This window comes from Ambystoma mexicanum, chromosome 11 (assembly GCF_040938575.1).
Source record: "Ambystoma mexicanum isolate Mex_15411 chromosome 11, UKY_AmexF1_1, whole genome shotgun sequence".
Classification (NCBI taxonomy): Eukaryota; Metazoa; Chordata; class Amphibia; order Caudata; family Ambystomatidae; genus Ambystoma; species Ambystoma mexicanum.
In genome coordinates, this window is record NC_090934.1 from 1,112,059,975 (window position 1) to 1,112,082,327 (window position 22,353).

Genomic DNA, 22,353 nt, shown 5'->3' on the forward strand with positions numbered 1-22,353 from the left:
TTTAACACAATTCAGATTTATCTTTGGGACATATCTAATTGTTCTGGCACAGACTTTAGGGTAAGGTGAACCACTTGGACCCAGTCCTTCCATAGAACGAATACGATCTGACCAAAGGGGAGCAGAGAAAGATAATGGTAAAATATCCCTTGGGATACGTAGAAGTTTGATCGCTCTAGCCAAAGCTCCTGCTAAAGAAAACATTGTATCAGTTAAAATAGGAATCAATAAGCATATTCATTCAATCCCTGCCCCAGGAAGGGACGTGCTAAGTGGCCCCCAGGTCAGGCAAGGCAAGCAGATGGGGACTGATACAACTCTACTTAAAACGTAAATGGGCCCTGGAGCAGGCAAACAGCAAGGTTGTAGCGACCCATTAAAATCATTGCACGAGATGCTTTTTATTGGACTAAATGAAAATACTGTGTAGAGAAGGAACAATACATTAGCTTTCTAAGTCCCCAAACTTCAGATTTTAAATTTGCACCTTATGATGAATAAGTCTTGAAAAGCTATTGTAGTGTTCCATCCGGCATGCCTCAGGCTTTATTTGAGAATGTCTTACAGCAACTATCAATTATACAATAAAACATATGATGAATTGGAAAAAACCACAAAAAATATACACCTTGAAATATTAAAAAGGCATGTAAATAGCCTTTATATTTAGGTAGCAAAAAGGTGGCAATATTATAGATAATGTACAAATACATCCCATTATCACAGTTAAGTAACTTAAGCTAAAATACATCTAAAATGTGCTTCCTCATTAACCAGGCTGTATGGATAAATGTACTATAATAATCTCAGTAGACCTACATATGGCCATGGCTTCATTGCTAGAGTGAACATTAAATTAAAAAAACAAAGGCTTCAGATAAAAAGACCTAAGATTGGCATTTCTCTGCAGATGCAACCACTTGGCATACGTCCAATTGTGTTACGTTCCATGCATGTGCAAAGATACCAAGGGTAATGATCCAAAATTAAACTTCATATTCAAAGGTAGTGCATGGGGAGGTGGGGGGGGTTACCATATCAAGGTACCTTTTATAGCCAGTCCCCACCGCGCTGGTCACACAAGCGCTGGTCACAATAGACCACCCACATAGTGTTTGAAGCCTCGAATATGCAAAATGCGTACAAGCTTCTTTTATGGTTGATTTAGTCCCTTCCTTGATTACAGAGGGATTAGACCACAAGTGGGAAAGTTCTAGTGATGTCAAAACTAATTTGACATGCTTACACCATCAAATAGATGCTCCACCTTCCTGTCACAATAAATCTACCATGGCTTCTGCATATTTATTAAGGAACGATGAGGCCCACATACGGACCCAGTGCAACATCGGTTTAAGATTGATTTCATCATAGATGTATTTTTGATTGAGCTCGGTGTGTTGCACAGTGTTAGATGTATTCTTGGGCAAGTATAATGCCTTCTTCAGGAATGTATTCTCAATCACTGCTAACTCTATAGGCTTTGCATACCCCCACAACTCAGAGCCGTATAGTGCTGCTATTTTGGCCTCCAATTATAAATACTGAAAGCAATGGACAATGCTCCATCTATGTAAAATGTTCTAATTACATTGGAACATCTTTCCAATTTTAAGCGTGCCTTCTATGTCGGCGCAGACCTGCTGCAATTTTCCATTAGTCTCAGCCCAAGATAATCATAGCTTGACAACTGCTCAACACTAGAGCCATCAATTATCAGGTGTAACACAATAGATTTTGTTTTACAATTGTTTTACACCAAAGTATACGTTTTGCAACCTGCAACAAATGCCTCCAAATGTTTTTTTTAGTCCAGCTGGTGTTAGAGATTATAAAAATAACGTTATCTGCAAATAGTAATAGCTGTATTATGTCTGGCCCTAGTTCGGAGCATCAGTGGGAATTGCTGCAAGAATTTCTATCAATTTGTTGATAACAATGCAAAACAAGGTCAGGACCCAGACGCAGCCCTGCCTCATGCCCTTCTCTTTCTTAATGGGTGTGGTTGTGTCACAAGCTAGGTTGCACTGTACAGAGGCCTTGTTGTTGCTATAGAGACTTGTATTGCTTTCAGTACAAGTACTGTAATTCTACAGATCCCATAGTTTGACCCTCGGTACCCCATCAAAAGCAGTTTTGAGATCAATTGAAACTGTGTATAAGTTGATTGTATTTAGGGTAACATATTTCTGTAATAGGAAGAAAAAACAAAAGCCATGTAAGGTATGCACCAGCTATATCAATAAAACTAGTAATAATGTATATATGTGAGAATGTTAGGGTGCAGGGGAATACACTGGTCCTGACACGTGGACCAGAATAAGAAATAAACAAACTGAATGCGTCTACAAACCAATGGAGACTCCCAGCCCCTGCAAACCTCTATCTTGTAACAAGCAGTATTTAAGACTAGCTTGTTAAACAGAAAACTCACGTTTCTATTAATAAATCTCCTAGATAGAATCCAGTGTTCATCTGTGAAAGCATTTTCATAAACTGCTCACAGGTTTCATATTCAAAGTTTTCATCTTCTTTTAATTTTCAAGTTCCAAAAACCCAACGTGTTTCGGGAGTCAGCTCCTTCTGCAGGGGTTGTCTACAACATTAATTAAATAGCAAATAGTGTAATTTATAGGAGGGAGAAATCATGGATCAACATTTACACAAAAAATTAAAAACGCAACATATCTTGATGAATAAAAATAAAATCAGCATCAAATTGTTTCTGACTTCAGATGTCACGATCCACTTCCTAAAACCCCCCCGGCAGGTCCAAGGGCCAGCAGGGGTCTCGGCTCGGGCCCCCAACAAGCTTAGGCATCCTTTGCCTAGGCCCTCTTGGGACCAGTCCTGGCGCCTTTGGCACCAGGCTCATACTTAATGAAGACTTGTGCTTGGGAACTACTTCATTTCAGTGCCAGTCAACATGGAGGCATCCACATAGCTTGGCTCCTTGGAACCAAGCTATGCGGTATAATGTTTTGGGTGTGGTGGCCTAGGGACTATTTTACCTGGACTACTTTCTTGATGCTATTTAAACCACACCCGACTTGGATAACACGCTTCGCGTTACATTGCAATCCTGCAACGTGATGCTCATCGTGTTCAGCTACATCTGCGAACCTCGGAAGAACAGCATCTGAAAAACAAAAGGACATTGTTAATAGCAGCAGCTTACCTGTGATTCCACCGCAAGCTGCCCTCCGCTCCTGCAACCAGCATCCAAGGAACACCGAGCCTCCCGGACCGTCGGATCTGCAAAAAGGAGAGAAAAAGGACATTAGACATTTTACAATTGTGCCGGCAGCTTACCTCACGAGTCACCCATCGACCAGCATCGCCTTGGGACTTCTTGCTCCGGGTGAGCACCGCAACCTACGGGAACAGGAGACAACAGGTTAGCAAAGGCAAGGCATCATAGCGCTGCGCATAGCGCCTACCTACCGCATCAAGGCGCTCTCGAAGCACCATCACCTGCCGGCGACTCCCAATTCAGCCAATGTTCCACAGCGAACTTCCACGCACCTAAGGAGAGAGAAAAGACATTATTTAAATCCAAGAAAGGCATACAGTATAACAGTAATAAGACCTACCTGAAAGACTCTAAAGGGCCTGCATCAGTGAAGTAACTAGATCGCACTCGCCCACCAAGGACAATGCGCCCCTTCCAAGAAGGCAGGACGGAGAGCACGCCAAAACCCATAACAAGGTGAGGAAAGGTCCGGGGAGGGGCTGCCGGCATACAGGGTGTTGGGAGGCTCTTACCCCAGTTGGCCAGTCTTGAACATTGCCCACCTGTTTTCCAGGCAGAACTTCTCCGCTGATTATACGTGGGAGCGGCTGAAAAGGGTACCAGAGTCCCCACAGCTGGTTGGCGTCCCCGTGGATACCAGGTGAGCGTAACATCAGATCAATAATGAAGGCTACATTTTCCATTCCAATCTAATGTTACATTCTCTCATTAAAGTAAAGGAATATTCAAACCCAAATAAGGAAACCAAAAGTGGTACCACAACATAAGACATAAAAAGAACAACGATCCCGTCACCTCCTAATGCCACACCAACCAGTGTCCCAACAACATTCTGGCCAAAATGAGACAAAATAATTAAAATACCTGAAGTCCACTTGAAAAGAGCAACAATCTACTCTGATTTGTGTTCACCAGTCTGAAAAAGGAATAAGCAGTAGTGAGTATTTATAAACTCTGAACTTGTCTCACCCGTGTCAGTGATCAGTAAACAAAGGTACCTGATAAACCAATAAAAAAAAAATCTAAAATGGGGAATGGAATGTACGTTACCAAGTAGATAACTAACGAAAATAGGTGAATAAAAGTTACAATGTGCACAACTATAAGTGCTTACCAATGCATAGTGGGAAATCACTCATCCAAGCGTACTTCCAGATTGTCTCGCAGCGGCGGCAGGGCGCCGTAAGGACATATCACTTATGATCTGCCTGCATCGAGTGAAATAGTGTTCTAACTGATCACATGATGTTATCCACGGTTCGCAAACGTCATCACGTGATTGGATAAGTGATAACAGTGTGATACAAGCGAGACACACGCGCAACATTAAAAATAGACTTCTTCGAAAGAGAGACTGTCGTTTCAGGTATCGCTAAACTTTATATGTAACAAACTAATAAAAATGAAACTCAATTCAGTGTTAGTATGGATACTTCCACTATAACAACAGATGATGTGATGGACAGTAAATATATATATATATAGGTCATGGTTCTTTAAAAGCAACAAATTGCCACATGCATCATTAGATAAATACTTCTCATATTTCAGTGGTTAATATGATGTTGCACGGATGGATATCAAAGCATACATATAGATCCAAAATATGTGGTTGCGCCACCCTCATCGTACTCACAACCCATAGCTTGATGTGCTGCGTTGCAGTGATCAAAATAATCATGGGTACTCCCTTTCTGTGCCACTACCCTCTTCATTCTTGATTTAATCTGAATGATAAACAAGCAGCATTTCAAGGCCAACATTAGCAGTTAACGAAAAGGACGCTTGTATTCTACCATAGGTAGAGGACACTTTTCATCAATAGCATGCACAAGGAAGGTAGACGGGCTATTGCATAAATGCTGAACACAGATCATATGAAAAAGGTGCACATAATCCAGAATATACAGATGACTCAGATTAGCTGCCTAAAATAATGCAAAAGGGTTTAAACATGGATACCGCAAACCAATTGAAAGCGAGGAGAAAGATACATAACTATAGCATAGCTGGGGGATGAAGATTAGAAGCTACCAAGAACAAGTCCATATTCAGGCATACTGAGATTAGAAGAGGGACATGGATTTCAAGAAGTGTTGCAATTAGAGAGAAAAGTAGCTCTGGTGTGCAATATATCAATGCTCACTATTATTACAGCAGAAGTAACACTATAACCAGTGAAACCATGAGTGAGGCTTTTTTGACTCTGAAACCCTGAGAACAAAATCCCTCTGAAGGGTGACAATTTCCAAAGGTTTCGGTAATTTTGACAGGTTAGGCAATACGAAATTAAATGAGATGACCAGGATCACATGTTGGTTAAGAGGTGAGGCTGGGATGTGCACCCACTCTGTGACCTGAAAAGTGCACAATTCACATAATTCAACATGACAATTTCTATAAACAAAATGTTATAGAAGCATAATATGCAAAATGGGACTGATTCTAGCTTTATTGTTTCCATCATCAAGGGAAGTATATATGTACCAGCATTTTAGTTGTTGTGATCCTAATAGAATATTATCCAGGTTTCTATTTTGTATTTTAAAGCTTTGAATACGGCAAAAACACAGGCTTGTGAAATTGTTATTTGTAGGCGTACAGAAAAACCTTTGAATTGTACAATAGGGCAAACCGTGTTTTGTGTCAACTAAGCATACCTTACAATATGCTTGCCAGAGGCCTGTGATATCTGGTCCACAATCATCTCTCTAGAACCCTTTCCACTACAGGATGAATGCTACAGGAGTTTTGCTGTAGTCAATTCACCAACTATGTATGCCAAAGAGAACACAGAAAGCCCAGCAGAATGTGCCGGTCAACAACAGAGACAAAATAGGTTTAGCGTCTCAGCAGCATGCCATAAAAGGTGCTATTTAAGTTTGGTGAACAATGTAAGTGATTTCTTTCGATATGGCAGCCTTGTGGGGCCCCCCTCCAAGGTTGAGGCCCAGGGCAAGTGCCCCTTTTGCCCTCCCATAAAGACGTCTCTGGCAGGAAGTGCAGCATGCCAAGTTTGGACATAGGGTGCAGACTTGTTGCTTGTTAGTTCATCTCTACCCTGACCTTGGAGGAGGCAGCAGGCTGAATTACAGCAGAAATCAGGCGAGGAGCTCTACTGTGACTAGGGGGCCTTTGTGAGACCAACCATGCACGTACTGGGCCTAGTGGAACCATGTGTAATTTTCCTAACTTGGTTTAATGAAATTAGGCCCTTGTAAGTATTCTAAAACATTTGACCTGAAATACAAAGTTTAAAAAAATACAGGTGGTCTGAGCAGGCCTCATAACCCTACAAAATGGGGAATGTAAATCTGGTCTTAATGTAGCCATGTGGGTAGATGTTTAATACTGTAAGGCAGTGAAATGGGGTTGGTACTATCCTCTCCCTACTAGTAGGATGAGGGAGTGGGGTATAAATAATACAAAACAAACACCTGATCTTTTTATCAGAGGCTTTCCCTAAGCAATGGTAGAGTTGCGGCCATGATCAGGGATAGCTGCACTCCTTGCCATGTTGGTAAGAGAGTGGAAAGGCACTGTGGTTCCCAAAGTACCTTCTCCAAAGAAATACACTCCTGTCGATAATATTAATAATGATAACACATCTTTATTTACCAATACCAGTATCGGTAGCAGTATCAGGTCCAGGGTGGCATGCACTCCCCCTCCCACCAACACCCAATCAGGCACTATGTCCTTCCTGTACCCTGTACCCTCGCTCACAAAGCATTCATGGTATCCAGGGTTCCTCCTGGAACATTTAATAATTGTTGTGGTGGGGGTTACATGTCATCATATGCATTGGCCAATGCCCTGGAACTCGGCAATGTCCATCCTCCAGTGGAAGTGTCTGTTATCTGAGCTGGGGTGCCGACGTGGACTTGTCCAAGGTGCTTCAGAGTTGACCATTTAGCAGCCTTGTGTCCCTTTTGGCTCCCGCTTCTACCATTCAAGCTTTTAATCTGTCCTTGTTCCAGTCTAATATTCTGGCATCCAATGAAAAATTCAGGAGGTCAATCAATTGTCACATCAGGGTTGTCTGCTGCACACAATGACTCCAACTGCCCATGGAACAGAATGCCTCTGAATCAGAAATTTTTGGGATAGATGCTTCATCGCTGACGTGAACAGCTGACTCTTGTACACCTACAAACGATTCTGGGGGAACAATAGTGTTAATGTGACCTATGATATTCATCCTGAAGAGCTTGATATTTAACTCCAGAATCTTGAATGCATAGTTAACCTTGATTTAATATGAACAGAGATTGGGAGCAAGGGGGTGGTAAGGCAAAACTACAAGCAGGGCACACTAGCCAAAACAACCAGTAAATCACTAGATACATAATTGTAATTCTGAATGGATGAGGAGTCCTCTCCACCTCTGCCTCCTTCATTTGACTTGCTCACAGGTGCCCCTTCCTACAACCCTATATCCCTAACTGCCATAGGCCCCGGGACTCCCACTCGAAATTCAGAAGTGAAATCTGCACTGGAACACCTCAGGATTAGAATTGACTGGGAGCTTACTGCCCATTGCACAAGAGACATCCCTTTTCCCTCGCTTTCTTTTTTGACAAGTTAAACTAATAGCCTTTCTCACTCACCCAAGTGTAGATAGTCAAGGTATTGCTCAAGGTTAAAAGTCAGTTCAATTCAAACCCAATTATCAAAGATAGCCTTTCCCAGATGTCTTGTGAGGCAGCCTTCAACTGGCCCCATCCTTTAGAAGAATTTAATCACAATTCACCAGGAGAGAAAAAGGGGGCAGGCAGCACAATCCATGCAATCTCCAACAGGGCTAGCCTTCATAAATACAAGCCCAGCAAGGTCTTTTATCAACAAAGTCTCCTTCCAAAATATCTGTGCCTTGGGACATGACCACTATGGGTGTGCCATGGAGTCATCCACCCTACAGTTCCCCCAGCATAATGGTGAATGTGAAGGCCTTCCTTTTTTAGTCGCAATGTGTTGTAGCCTCACAGAAGAAAATCCTGCAGAGAAACCGATCCCGCACTCTTGTGCAGATCTGGCACATGCTTCCACCTACAGAGCCAACAAGGCCACAATCTCTGACAGTTAACACGCGACAAGTAGAGAGGACCTGGCCAGATTAGAGCTGCACAAATGAAAAAGAGAACAAAAACGCAAAAAAGCATTCTTGATATAGGACCAACACTGTGGAACATCATACCTGTCAACATTATACTTGCACCGTACCTAATGCAATTCAGAAAGGTGGTCAAGATCCTCCACATCAGGCAGCACCTTTTTCATGAATCATAGCCACCCCAAATTCCACCTACTGTCTGACCCCAGATTCTCCCTAATTACTGCTCCTGTTGCTTAATTAAATGGAACACAACTCTGCTGTGCCTTTTTCCCCCTTACACCACAGTGCACCGCTGCTTCACAAAGCTAGGTCCCTACTCAATAAATACCTAAAATAAAATAAACCAAATAAATTTAGGTTGCAGTTTGGCATACAAATTCCCTGATAACATTGATTACATTTCATCCATATACCCACCATCCTAACCTCAGGAAAGGGGTTGTCTTGGAAATAGTTATTTATGACTTGAATGATGTTACTGCATATTATTTAGTCACAGAGGACTAAGTCATGTAGCTTACATGAGGTCTCTTGCTGAGATGCTCGACATAGGATAGCAGTAACATAGATACAGGGCAATGATCCAACAGCATATGGGAGCCAATGTCAACAGTGTGTATATAAGCGATAAGGAAAGATAAGACCAGCAACAAATCAATTCTGGAATGAAAAAAACAATGTGAGAAATCTTCATAATTAAATCAGCCCAAGTTGTCGCAAAACCCTGGCACGGATTACTGCATTCTAAAAGTCAAGTGTGGATGGCAGTAACAATTCATCTATAGAGGGGTCGAGAACCATATTAAACCCCCCCCCAATAATCTCCTCATCTTCCATGACTGATGCAGCCCTATGGGGAATTCAGTCAAGAACACATCCTGTTTCTCATTGGAAGCACTTACTGAAACGAATCACCTGATGCCAAATATGTTTCTCTACAACAGGATATGTCACTCTTTGGGATTCTGAAAGATACCAGACTTCACGAGGAGAATCCCCTAAGCAATAATATTAGTTGTCCGTCACTACTTCTCCTCTCCAGAAGCAATATATTGCAGCCAAAACCCCATATATCACAGCCTGTTCCCATTTTAAGGGCATTGGTGTATTTCTTAAAGCATAATGATTTGTGTTCCCATATCCTGATAAACCTAGAACACTTGCTATCATTTATTGGGAAATGTAGTCCCTGCCTCTCCAGCTGGATCTGAGCATCAATATATTCTCCGGCAACCGACGATCAGCCTTGTGATATTTCCCTTCACATTGTAAAGGTGGATGTGGGTAAGAACCTTGGGCAATAGTCATTTATCTGCTATGCATTTCAGTAGACTCAGTGGGCTCTATCCAGCTCATCTTCTCCTTACTGAAAATTTGCATCTAGCCTTTACCCTTGAACAGCTGCTCTGTTACTTTTCTGCTAGAATTCATTATAATCATTGATAACATTTTTTGCAAACAACATTGTTACCATTATATGAATCAAAATATTCAAGAACAGGAGCATTTCCTAAAACACTCTCTTTCCAGATGACATTTGGATGCGAACGTCTCAGGCTGGGGACTTAGAGACGCCATCCCAAACACATTGTTCCAGTGGCTGCAGAGGAAGAAAGGCTACAGTATCAGAGACTGCTGTGCCTTAAATATGGAGTAGATTCAGGATTTGGAGTGCAGGAGAAGTGTTCAAGATCATCATGTCTATTAGAAGATCCAGACCCCCCGAAGGCATTCAGGGGATAATGATCAGGGTCCTCAAGGGTTGAGAGATAATATGAATCCCTAAGGACAAGAGTTGAGCAGGATTCCCTCAAAGGGCATGTGATCAGAATCCTGGGACGTGGACAAGTGATGCAGGCCCTCAGAGGGAGAGAAACATTAGGGAAAGGCCTTCATGAAGTATAGAGTAGTTGTTCAGGATCTTTTTTAAAGGGGCTTCTATGCACTAGACTTCACTAGTGCTCTATGCACTAGACTGCTTCTGTGAGCTGGTTATGTCTCCCTTCTGTCACACTACAGGGACAGTGCATGGCACTTTCACACTGCAAATCTTTGCCAGCATATCTACCTCTAACTGTCCTGCGACACTGCAGGGAACAGAATATGAGTTTTGAAAATCTAATTGTACCTGGGATTGTGCAGGGGGCAGAGGTGCTAATCAACCTTTTCCATACAAGGTTAGAGAACTCTCCACCAGGTATGACTGTCTTTCTCCAGTGAGCACTCTTCCTATGATTACAAAGGGCACTCAAAAGTGCTTCTTAGGGCAGTGATCTAGTCATGTGTCACCTTGGCTAGTGGGAGCCCCAGGCAATTGTGCCCTGTCTTGCTCCAACAAAGCCCCCTTTTGCTCTCTTTTCCGGGTGTGCTATGGTGCTCCTTCTGATTGCAACCTATTCCCCTCACCTGTCAGGGGATGCGCAGTCCAATATGCTACTCTCTGGTCGGGTGGTAGGGTGGGGCATTCGACACTGTGTTAAATGTGTTCTGTTAACCAATGGATTTCATAATTCCTAATAAAACCTGCATTTTGATTGTACTGGAATGATTTGTCATTGTGATGTAACCTATATTTATCCTACAATTTGATCGTCTATTATAGCCCATTGTGTTAGTACCTTGTGGCCACTGTGCAATGCATTCCAATAGCAATAAATATGTGTGTTCTTGCCCAATCCGCATATCCTATATCATGTTCAGAGGTTGACAGGGTAGGGCCTGAGCGGGCAAGACCCACCCAGAATCAGTAAATGCCCACTCAGCGCTGTGTGGGCATTTACAGATGTTAATGTCACTGCAGTGGAACCAACTACATTAGCTTCAGGCCCCATTTGTTAGACAATCCTGGCTACGACCCTGATCATGTTGCCAACGAGTGAGTCTTTGGCCCTTCCCACGTTGTGTCTCTATATTGAGCCTGGATCCTCTCTAGTTCCCGCTCTTGCATATCATAGTTGAATAGTAATGATTACCTTTAATTACCAACTGTGAAAACACTAAGTGATACTTACATGTGTTTTCGCCAACTAATACATTTCATTGCTTTCTACTTGCTTTTTTCCAAACCCATACCTGCTTTCATCCAGCTGGAAGAGCTTTGCAGCGATGGGTCTCTGTGAAGCTTCAGCACATCGTGGGACACCCAAGCCAGTTCCTCCCCCAGCTGGTCTGGGTCGAAAAGCGTAGCCATGTGACCAATAGTTAGCAGAACATGCCGGCGGATCTACAAGAAGCAACACAGAGGAGATGGCATTCCTTTGCTGCAGGTGCAAATAGGAGGATAAGGCTGGCGTTTACTAAGTGGTAAGCATGTGTTCCTAAATTAGGCAATTCCTGAGGCACACAGAGAGAAATAATATTTGTGGTACCATTACATTAAGGAGATTGTGAAGCCTTACTTAATCAAAAAACTACCTTGTGCACTTCTGTGATATCGGTGCAAGGGACTTCAAGATAGGCTTTGCAGACTGCATATCCCTTCATCAAAAGTGGCACAAGCTCCTCCTCCAGGTTAAGAGCGAATGCCTGGGCCAAGCTTTGGAATGCTGTGTGTAAAATACAGATATATTCAGTCTAATTTCACATTCCTGCCACCTCACTACTATCCTCATTTCCCTCCATGCAACGGGATCATCATTCTAGCACTGCCATTAGTGGCAAAGCATGCACACCCCCAAGATGTAGGTGTGTTTTCTTCACATGCACAAATATTCTGGCAAGTTAGATGGCAGCAAAAAAATGTCAGCTGTCTAATTGGCCGAAATGTAAGATTTTCTAAAGCAAATCAGCCCAAAAATTAAATTCACTCACGTGAATCATTTCATAGATCATTTCGACTATTTCACCTTCCTTGCAGTAATTTCACCCCCACTCACCCACATCCACTTCAGCAACATAATATGACAGATGAGAACAAGGGCACATCAAGGCCCTTTAGCAAAACATAGAACTCTTGCCTTCTTCAAGACCTAACTTCTTTTGATAGGTACATTTTAAAACTTACATGTAATGTTATGCTATGTTGTGTTATGTTACTTGGCATTTATATAGCGCCTTATATATCATTGGTATCACCTCAAAGCGGTGGTAGGTTGAACGCGTTCTGGAACCGTAGTTCAAGTCAGTAGAGAGAGATAGTGTTGTTTGGTACGTGGGTGCACCGGATATGTGAGCAGCTGGTGTGGTTGTCGGGTGATAGCTGATTCCTAGCGATAGGTGTGGTGCTGAGGATATCAGTTGGATGTGTGCAGTCTGGTGGGTGGACACCCAGACTGGGTTCTGGCTGTGTTAGGCCTGAGGAACGCCGATGTGAGCAGCTGGCCGGAATGTGCTCAGCTAGCTGCGTTTTATTAGGGTGCTGAGGTGTTCATGGGGTGTTTCGTATGTGGACCGGTAGGCCGAATTATCAGGGATATAGCTGTGTTCTGGTTCAATGATGGTGTATAGTAGAGAGTAAGCTTGGTAGTATGATATTGTGGTTATCTGTAAAGTGCCTGAGACCAGGCACGTGAATAGGACGGTGGGGACATAAATAGCGACATATGGATATATAGCGGCAGGGTCAGTACAGGTATATACGGGGATGCAGATATATAAGGTGACACAGATATACAGCATATATAGGGGATACATATATATGGCAACAACACGAGAGCAGGTTTATAGTGATACAACGCGTGGGGCGAATTTCAGCAGGTTCCACTCATTCGTTCTGCCCCATTCGTTCAGTCCACTCCGATCATTTTTCTGCTTCGTCTACTCAATCCATTCCATCTCTGATATCTATGTCATCTATTCCACCTATTCTATTCACTCTAGCAGAGAACAACAATTTCCCAGAGAGCAAAATGAACCAATACATTTTTTTTTATAAAGAACTCATGTTGAAACAACTTAGTTTTATTACTAGAAAATGGCACATCAAGCGAACCTGAAAGACTTTGGACCTAATGTACAAACTGTTTTAACACAAGTTAAGGGGATGCATTGGAGCAGCAGTCTCTTCCATTGTCCCAAAAAGAAGTGCCCAATTCTTAAAGGGCATTTGAATGTGCACAACACAGATGCACACATTCAGAATCATCTCCCTTCCCCACTCTGCACAACTGTGAAAACCTGCAGAAGGCAACATTTCCACACATTTCCCAAAAACATCTTATTCACACATGAGATGCCCTTTGAGGTACTTAAAAAAGAAAATATGCATTCTGTTTGGGAGAAGCTCCGGCAGCTTAATGCATTAAAGGGTCATGTGCCACCCTTCTGTGCATTTCTAGTTGATTGTGATAAAAGTGGTATAAACTGATGCTGATTCTGTCATCGTTGCATTTCTATCACTCATATAGGGATGGATATGGAGTATTTTTGTTTCTGAATTTTCACCATGATGACCCATTAAGGGCCCCTTTTTATGGGCCATCGTGTATATTTGCACAGGGCCCGCGTGGATGATGGAAGATTCTGCTGCATTAGGGTTTGGGTGCGTGACTAACACTAATTGATTAAAGTGGGGATAACCATAAAATCATTTTTGCAGTATGCTGGCCCCCAAGGAATGTGCAGGTCTCCTTTGCAAATACAGTGATTAACACATTTCTCTGAATCGCACAAGTGAAAAAAGCTCATAATCTGCACTTGTTTTACTTACGTTCACTAATGTGAATCAGTGACATTTAACACACTTCTGCACCAAACACTCCAGGTGGTGGTGAAAGAAATGCATGGGCATTTCTGAGACTATGCAAATTTGTTTCTGAAGAATCTGCAAAATTCTTTTAATCTGTGTTTACACTTCACATCGGTGCCCCCGGACCCATCTCCTGCCTCACAAGACAGAAAAAAAGATGTACTTACCACGGCTGAACCACAAGCGATGATTGAAATATTTAGCCTTTTCCATCACAGGCAGAAATTTCGTCAAAATGTATCCCAGACGTTCCTTCACTTGAGCCCCTGCAAGAGAGGAAACAAAACAGCTGAGACATGAAGAACAGGAGACAGAGCAGAGTCCTGGGTTGTCCATTCTGCTGCAAATACCCACAGCGAGTAACATGGCCCAATAGTGTGAAGTAGCAGTATGGCCTACCTATACCCACTTAAGAATGTTGACCAATGTGTACTCCCATGGAAATGCTAGCTCACAACCTCTGTGTGCTCATGGAATCTGGTAATCTGTATTGGTGGTGTGGGCCATTTTCCATGGGGAGTTGGCGTCTGTTTTGTGCAGAGCATTTTACCGGAACATTGGTTGTTAGCCAAGCGTGCATGTGAGTGTTTGGTGAATTAAAGCACATAATTCGGCAACAGACACAAACAGGCTATAGTATCTTCTGAAAGGATTTATATAGAGCAGCATTTTTGCACACTGGTCCCATTTGAAAGTTAGATTATTTCCTTCTGAAGTTAACAGCAGTGACTAGTGAAATGTCAAGAAGACGCCGTAAACATTGTCCTTGAATTGGTGCAAGCACATGGAGTTTGGGGGCTTTCTGAGTATTATTATCCTGAGAAATATTTTTAAATACAGGAATGAATGACTACATTTTACCGAACCAATTCCAGAAAAACGGGCAAAAAAGTCACAGTGTTTGGAACACATGAAAAACTCTGATAGATGCCCGTTTACAAGAGAGCACAGCGGCATTATGCAAAAAAATGTTTAAAGGTTTTTTATTGGACGGTTTTCAAGGATACAGACACAAAAGAAACAAGTACATATTGCAAAATATTTTGATGCTGGCTTTGATCAAAGAAAAATCTTGTAGCCTTCCAGATAATGTATGCCAGATTCTCATGAAATTGGTGCCCAACATATACCAGTAAGGCTAATGACTGTAAAATCATGTTCTTGTTTCCTGTGCATAATATATTCCAACATACCACTGGAAAAACATGTGTTCAAGGTGCCTGTGCCCAATTTGTTCCAGTATTGTTAATATATGTGTATTCTGAGGGGTGCGCGGAGAGTTTCACACACGATTACTTCACAGCGGGTGGGTGTTGGCTACGTGTTCTTCTTCTACACGCAAGGCATACGGTGAGTCGCACACGCTATTTTTCCCACTGCGGGTGTCCCTGTTTGTCACGTACCCCTTTTTTTCCACCCATACTAGCCTGCGTGTTGATCACGTACGTATTTTGGGGTTCCTGGCTGCAACAACGTACTGCGTGTGTTTTTTAACACGCACATGGGCTACAGGCGTCGCTTATCTCTTTTTCTTGCTTTTATGGGATGCCTGTGTTGCATGACACGTCATTTCTCCTAAGGGGCCACAGAATGGGACATTCATTGTAGCTGTATGTACATGTTTGTTGTTTGCGCACACTTTTGTTATGGGCAGGGACGCTACCGCCTGCCTTCGTGTGTTGGACGTGTTTAGGCCTGTGCGTGGATTTTTTGGCGCACGGATTTCCCTTGTTCGATTCCATGAATATGTGTTGTTAGCGCGCGTGTGGGCGTTGCGAGCATTTACCTCCCGTACTCCCCCATTCCACCACATTTTCACGCGTTGTTCCCATTCCGCGTGTTAGGCCCCATGTTCCACCCACTTTTCTTTTGTGCACTACACACTGTGCGTTTTCCCTGTGTGCTTCACGCACAGTGTTTGGTGACGTGTGCGCAAGCGTGCGTCACCCACGGATTTGGCGCACATCCCAGAGTTTACACACGCAGCGCATTACATGAATCCATGAACGGCTGCGTGCGTGGCTTTTGCACACGTGCGCTGCGATTTTCACGCTTGCGCTCCCCTTTTCGGTGCACATTTATTCCATGAATTACCCTGTATGTCTCTTGAAGAGAGTGCCATCAGGTGACATCTATGAGGAGGAGAAGGAGGAGCCATGAACCCCTTGAGGGCAGCTTGCAGGGGTGACTCTCCTGTTCTTTCTGGGAGAGCACAGCAGTGATTTGGGAAAGCGGTGAGTGCCACGGTCAATGGAAAGGTAGCGGGAATATCATGGTGTGGAAAGATTCATAAGTTGGCAAGAGGTTTTACTTTGGTGTAGCTGCCACAGAAGTAAAGACTGTACCTTTTTTTGCTCCTTAACTATCTACTCAGATATCTGGGCTATTTGTTTCACAAGATGGAGGATTGGGACCCAACCCAGACCAAGATGGAGGTATGTCACCTCTAAATTCTTAAATAGAATCTAGTGGGCAGGTGAGGTGTGATGACTATTCTAAAGTGCCCTTCATCAAAAAGAACCAAAAGACCAGACTTGTTTTGAGAGGTCTCTCCAGTTTAGGCCCAAATTAGACAGGATGATTGGTGAAAACTCAAAAACCTTCAGCAGTGAAGTTCCCTTGTATTCCTGAGTGGTGGGTGGCATACCATTAACTGCCCATTTCTTTTAGTTTTTTTAATCAATTAATTGTGATCTGGTTAACAGAAAAATATTCACAATTACCATAAATACAGTTAAATATTGTATAACTAGTCTTAAATACAGTTAGAATTTCTCCTCTGATAAATCCAAGATTATTTTAATAACGTTAATTGTGGTTAGTACCTATGAATTCTTTCTTCCTGTAATCAGATGTAACCAACATTCATCAGCTTTGATCTGTGAAGGATCATAAACAAACCTCGAAAACACTCTCTAGCAACGTTAGAGGGGGTTCTCAACATTATTAGATGGCTTATAACTTTGGTGCCGTTTAAAGTTTGCAAACAGGTTATAGACCCAACCTTGAATGTTTGAGTCAAATATTTGAATGGATTTTGTAAGTAATAGGGCATTTTTTTGTACGTACATTTTGACACTTTTCAAAAAATAAAACATGGACGGTTTTGCAGAAAACTCATGGAGCACTGGTAAGGACCCGAAAGCATGGTTTCGCAAATGTGTCCATGTTTTATTTTTGGAAAAGTGTCATAATGTAAGTACAGAAAATAGTGATATACCTTTGGTGACTGAGGGAAAGAAAGCCTGTGGTCATGGCTAGTGGCCAGATTTTACGGGTCATGACAAGGACGATCTGGCTACTGGCCATGGCCACGAGGGACCCGCAATGGGGTTACAGTGGGCATGGCCACCAGGAACTGGCTATGTGGTAATATTTTTCAGGATAGGTTTCAATGGGAAAAACAAATCTGCTCGTGGCTACAGCCCAAAGTGTTGGACTGGATTATAACAAACCTGCACCAGGAGCATCAGCCAGGACCTGAAAGCATGCTTTTGCAAATTTGTCTTGTGTTTTAATTTTTTCGAAAGTGTCAAAATGTAAGTGCACAAACTAAAAACTAGTCATATAACTTTGGTGTCTGGGCAGTGGGCCTGGCTCTCGGTAAGGAGAAATGTGTACTCTGAATTGCATATTGGGACATACAGCATGGCTGAAGGCCTAGTTTTGAATGGGAAAAGAAATTCTGATTGTGGCTACAGCCCGATGTGCTGGACGGGATTGCAGCAAACCTGCATGAGGAGCATCAACCAGGACCTGAAAGCATGCTTTTGCAAATCTGTCTTGTGTTTTATTTTTTTCAAAAGTGTCACAATGTAAGTACAGAAACTAGAAACTAGTGATATAACTTTGGTGCCTGGACAATGGGCCTGGCCCTCGGCAAGGAGGAATGCCTACTCTGATTTACCCTTTGGGGCATGCGGCATAGCCGAAGGCCTATCCTTAAATGGGAAAACAAATTCTGCTTGCGGCTGCAGTCCAAAGTGCTGGACGGGATTGCAGAAAACTTGCGCAAGGAGCATCAGTAAGGACCTGGAAGCATGCTTCTGCAAATCTGTCATGTGTTTTACTTTTTCAAAAGGGTCAAAATGTAAGTCCAAAAAATAGTGATATAACTTTGCTGCCTGAGCAGTGGACCTGGCCCTTGGCAAGGACAAATGTGTACTCTTTTTTTCCCATGGATTGTGGAGACTTGCTGCAAGCCATGAGCACTGGTCATTGGTCACATTATGGTATATTATGAGGGCAAAGTGAACACTGAACTAGGATGCAGTGTAGGTGCAGCGGATAACGGGATTGATTTGGTGTGGCTGAGGTAATGGTCCACCCACGTACCCTAGGCAATTCAACCATGACGTGTATCCCCAGCATGCGCTGCTGATAACGACACACATCAGTTGTGTTTGTTAAAGGAGATTTATAGTTCTTTCATATATGTTAAAAGATGAATTATTGATAACTTGTATACAGTGATGTATCATCATGAAACATTTTCACTTATAAAAACCTATGAAATTCACTGAAAAAATGTTGTTAAAGGGGCGTTATGGTTAAGATGCACCATTAAAAGCATATGAAATTCGGTGAAAAAGCTCACTAAAAAAAACGTTAAAATTCTGTGCAAAAACCTTGTTAAAGGGACATTAGGATTAAGTTGGATTAATAAAAATCAATGAAATTCAGTGAAAAAATGTTGTTAAAGGGACGTTAAGTTGCAGTAGCAAAAACCTATGACATTCAGTGAAAAAACTATCTTAAAGGGACAGTATGGTTAAGTTGCACTAATTAAAACCTAGCAAATTCAGGGAAAAACTTTGTTAAAGGGACGTTATAGTTACAAGTAAAATCGGAAAAATAAAAATAATTCACCAATTATGGTAAGCTATGCAAACATAACTCGCACCACCCCAATGCACTGCTAACACTAACACCCAGGACATCAAAGATGACATCACAAATAAAATCATATCACATATGATATTACTACTGTGTAACAAAGCAAATGTAATGTCGGTATATGCGTTACTGCTTACAGGATCAGTTACAACATATCCAAGGTGATCAGTAGCCTTGTAATAAATTACACCATGTCACATAAAAGGTGCTTATTGAAAAATAAACTTTGTAGTGAAGTTTGTTTGTGAATAAACCAAACAAATATCACATAAAGAGAAACAATAAATGCATTATGGATCATAGAACAAAAGTATTCTTAAGATGGTATGTTTAGGTAGCACAATAATACATCCCTTCCCCCTTGAAGCACTTACTTGTTCCCCCCTTCTTAAGAAACCCAACCCCTCCTGTCCGTCTAACTATCGCCCAATCTCCATTACTCCTTTCCTGGGCAGACTCTCCCAGCTTAATCTTCACTCTGAATCTGTTGGTTGTATCCATGACCATCAGTCTGGCTTCAGAGCAGCCAGAATCACGGAAACTGCTCTCCTGAACATCTCCTGAACATCCATGAAGACCTGGTCTCTAACATTGATGCTAATCACCCCTCTGTCCTCATCTTACTCAATCTCTCTTCTGCTTTCGACACAGTCAACCATGCCATCCTGCTCAACCGGCTCTGTGATAACCTGGGTATCACTGATCAGGCCCTGGCCTGACTGACCGCTTTCCTCTCTGACCGAACATCCCAGGTCCAACTTGCGTCCTTCCTCTCCTCTATCTCACCCTCTACCTGTGGTGTTCCCCAGGGGTCTAACCTCTCTCCCTGGCTTTTCAACCAATACCTGGCACCTCTTGCCCACCGCACTGCTGCTCCCTGCTCCAACTTTTCAGTGCTATGCGGATGACACTCAGCTCGCTTTCAGGCTCACCTCAGCCGCCTCTTCTCCCTCTCTCATCCCGGATTGTCTGTCTGCAATCAGGAGTGGTGTGCCGCAAATGATCTCTTCCTTTATGCCAGTAAGACGGAGATCCTCCTCATCAGCACACCTGCACCTTCCCTTCCTGTCACTCTCTGGCAGTCCACTCTGGGCCCTCTTCCTTCTCCCACCTGTGAGGCTAAGAAACTCTAAGAAGTCAAACTACCAGCTGCACCTCCTCAGAGCTATTCTTCCTTTCCTCACCTTCCCCCAGAGCTCTGGTTCTCTCTAGGCTGGACTACTGCACAGCCTCTTTCTAAATCTGCCTGCCTCTACTCTCCGTCCTATACAACTCATCCAGAACAGGACTGGGAGACTTGTCCTTGGCCTCAAGCGCAGGGATTGTATCTCTCCAACCCTGAAATCTCTCCATTGGCTGCCAGTGGCAGCAAGGATCAAGTTCAAGACCCTCTGCTTTGTCCGCAAGGGCTTCTGGGGCCTAGGACCACAATATCTCCAACTCTCTCTTCGAAAATATCTCCGCACTCGAGCTCTTCGCTCCTACACCTCCAACTCCATTAGGGTCTGTCCCTTCTCCAAGCACAGAGTTGGGGGCAGATCTCTTTCTTCGGCTGGCACCTCCTTCTGGATCAGCCTCCCTGCCTCTCTGAAACTTTAACAGAACCAGCTCTGGTTCCGGAAGCACCTCAAGACCTTCCTCTTTGCTTCTGCCTTCTCTCTTCCTCTCCCCTGCTGATCTCCTGTCTGATACTGCACTGGTCACCTGGTTACCCTCTGAACTCGGGCCCAGGTCCCTGACCCCCCAGTTGCATACCCACACCCCTCAACCCCACCCCCAGCACTTCTCAACTCCCCTCTCCCCTGCACTTGTGTGATCTCAATGTCACTAGGTCTAGTAAGATCGTTGTTTGGTCCTCCCTCTGTTTCCCCTCCCTTGCCTCGTCACGCCTTGAAACACTTGTGTATAGGCTCATTACAAATGCCATATTAAATCATATAATTTCATATCAAAGCATATCACATTCTTGAGAAATGTATTATCTGCATGGGACCTACTTCTTGTTCTATGTATGAGCATTATGACCTTAGGGTAAACTCTAGGGAAAAGAAATTCAGAATATAGAACAAGGTCCAGCTCTACATGCACAGTACCTTTATAGCATGTGAATCATGGCTTCAATATAGTGTAACCACGTGAAGTCCTCAGCTTAAAATGAATACTGTGACTAAGCAAAAACAACCACCCCAGATATGTGATGTTATCAGTGATGCCATTGATGATGTCATGCGTGATGTCATCTTTGATTTCCCAATGTGTTAGTGTTAGTAGCGCATGGTGGTGGCGCGATTTATGGTTGCATAGCTTATCATAACTGGTGAATTTCTTTGGTTTTTTGATTTTACATGTAATGTCCATTTAACAAAGTTCTTCCCGGAATATATATATATATATTCATATATATGGGAAAGATGGAAGGAAATATGTGCACATTTAACTTAGGATGGGATTTCAACCATGGCTTCCTTGTGAGCAGAAGCCCTGTCTGGCATTCCTCGAGGTTCCTGAGTCCAGCTAGGGCCTTTAGATATTGATATTGATATTTTTTTTCTATTGCTCTCATACACAAGTGTTTCAGAATGCAAAGGGTAATATTATATTGGTGTGGGAGGCAGGAATGCCCTTAGGCTGTAGCTCGTCGCTTATGGGAGTTAATTTACATAATCCATCCTTTGACTAGCATTCTCACACTGGGATGTAAATACTGTGTACTGTTAATAGCGGGCATCATGCAAATGTTAGGTCAAAACAGGAGTGTATGATGTAGTTAACAGATGACATTTTTTGGCGTGTTTAGGCGGTTCCTACCTAGTGTTTTATGGCTGCTTCAAAAGTGCTTGAAAATTAGACTTTCAAAGCAAAACATAATTTAGGGTATAATCACAGTTTGTAATAAATTCACTTAATTCTCTGGATCTCTGCCCCCCAGCAATCCTATTCAAATGTTTCCAGAGGCTCTTATGATGTAATGATAGCTGGTCCCATCAAAGGGACCCCTTTAAGGATAATTCTCCACTCCTGTCTGGGCCTGAGCACTTGCATCCCTGCTATGAAGTTCACCGTGCCCATGATGTCATGTTTCCAGGTAAGCCCTTGATGGGCTCATATTTGCATTCACTGAGCATTTTGCTCCTCCATCATGGTTGCTGAGATGTCCTCTTGATTCCTGAGACCTTCCTACGAAAAGCCTGCCTCCACAGATGGCGGATTGGCCAGGGCCTTTGCTATATGCTTCCTTGTCAGGGTGCCGGCAGGCAAAGCCAACCCTCTCAAAGGGACCCCTTTAAGTGTCATTGTCCACCCCGGTCCGGGACAAGAGGGCCCTTGATCTTCCATCGTCGAAGGTATGATCACCGCCCGCCACCCTCTACCATGTTTCCTGGGCTCACCATACCACCCCCA

The 22,353-nt window shown here is 43.0% G+C and overlaps 1 protein-coding gene across 1 annotated transcript in view; it reads right to left on the reverse strand.

Annotated features, from left to right (window-relative positions):
* The window catches only part of LOC138504828 (maestro heat-like repeat-containing protein family member 1), a 165,711-nt gene that overhangs the window by 49,509 nt on the left and 93,849 nt on the right, over nt 1-22,353 (reverse strand). Inside the window, exons 6-8 of the mRNA XM_069625276.1 lie at nt 14,223-14,321; nt 11,784-11,914; nt 11,442-11,592 (exon numbers count right to left, since the gene is read on the reverse strand). Coding sequence (XP_069481377.1) covers nt 11,442-11,592; nt 11,784-11,914; nt 14,223-14,321 — 381 coding nt within the window. The remainder of the gene's footprint in view (nt 1-11,441; nt 11,593-11,783; nt 11,915-14,222; nt 14,322-22,353) is intronic.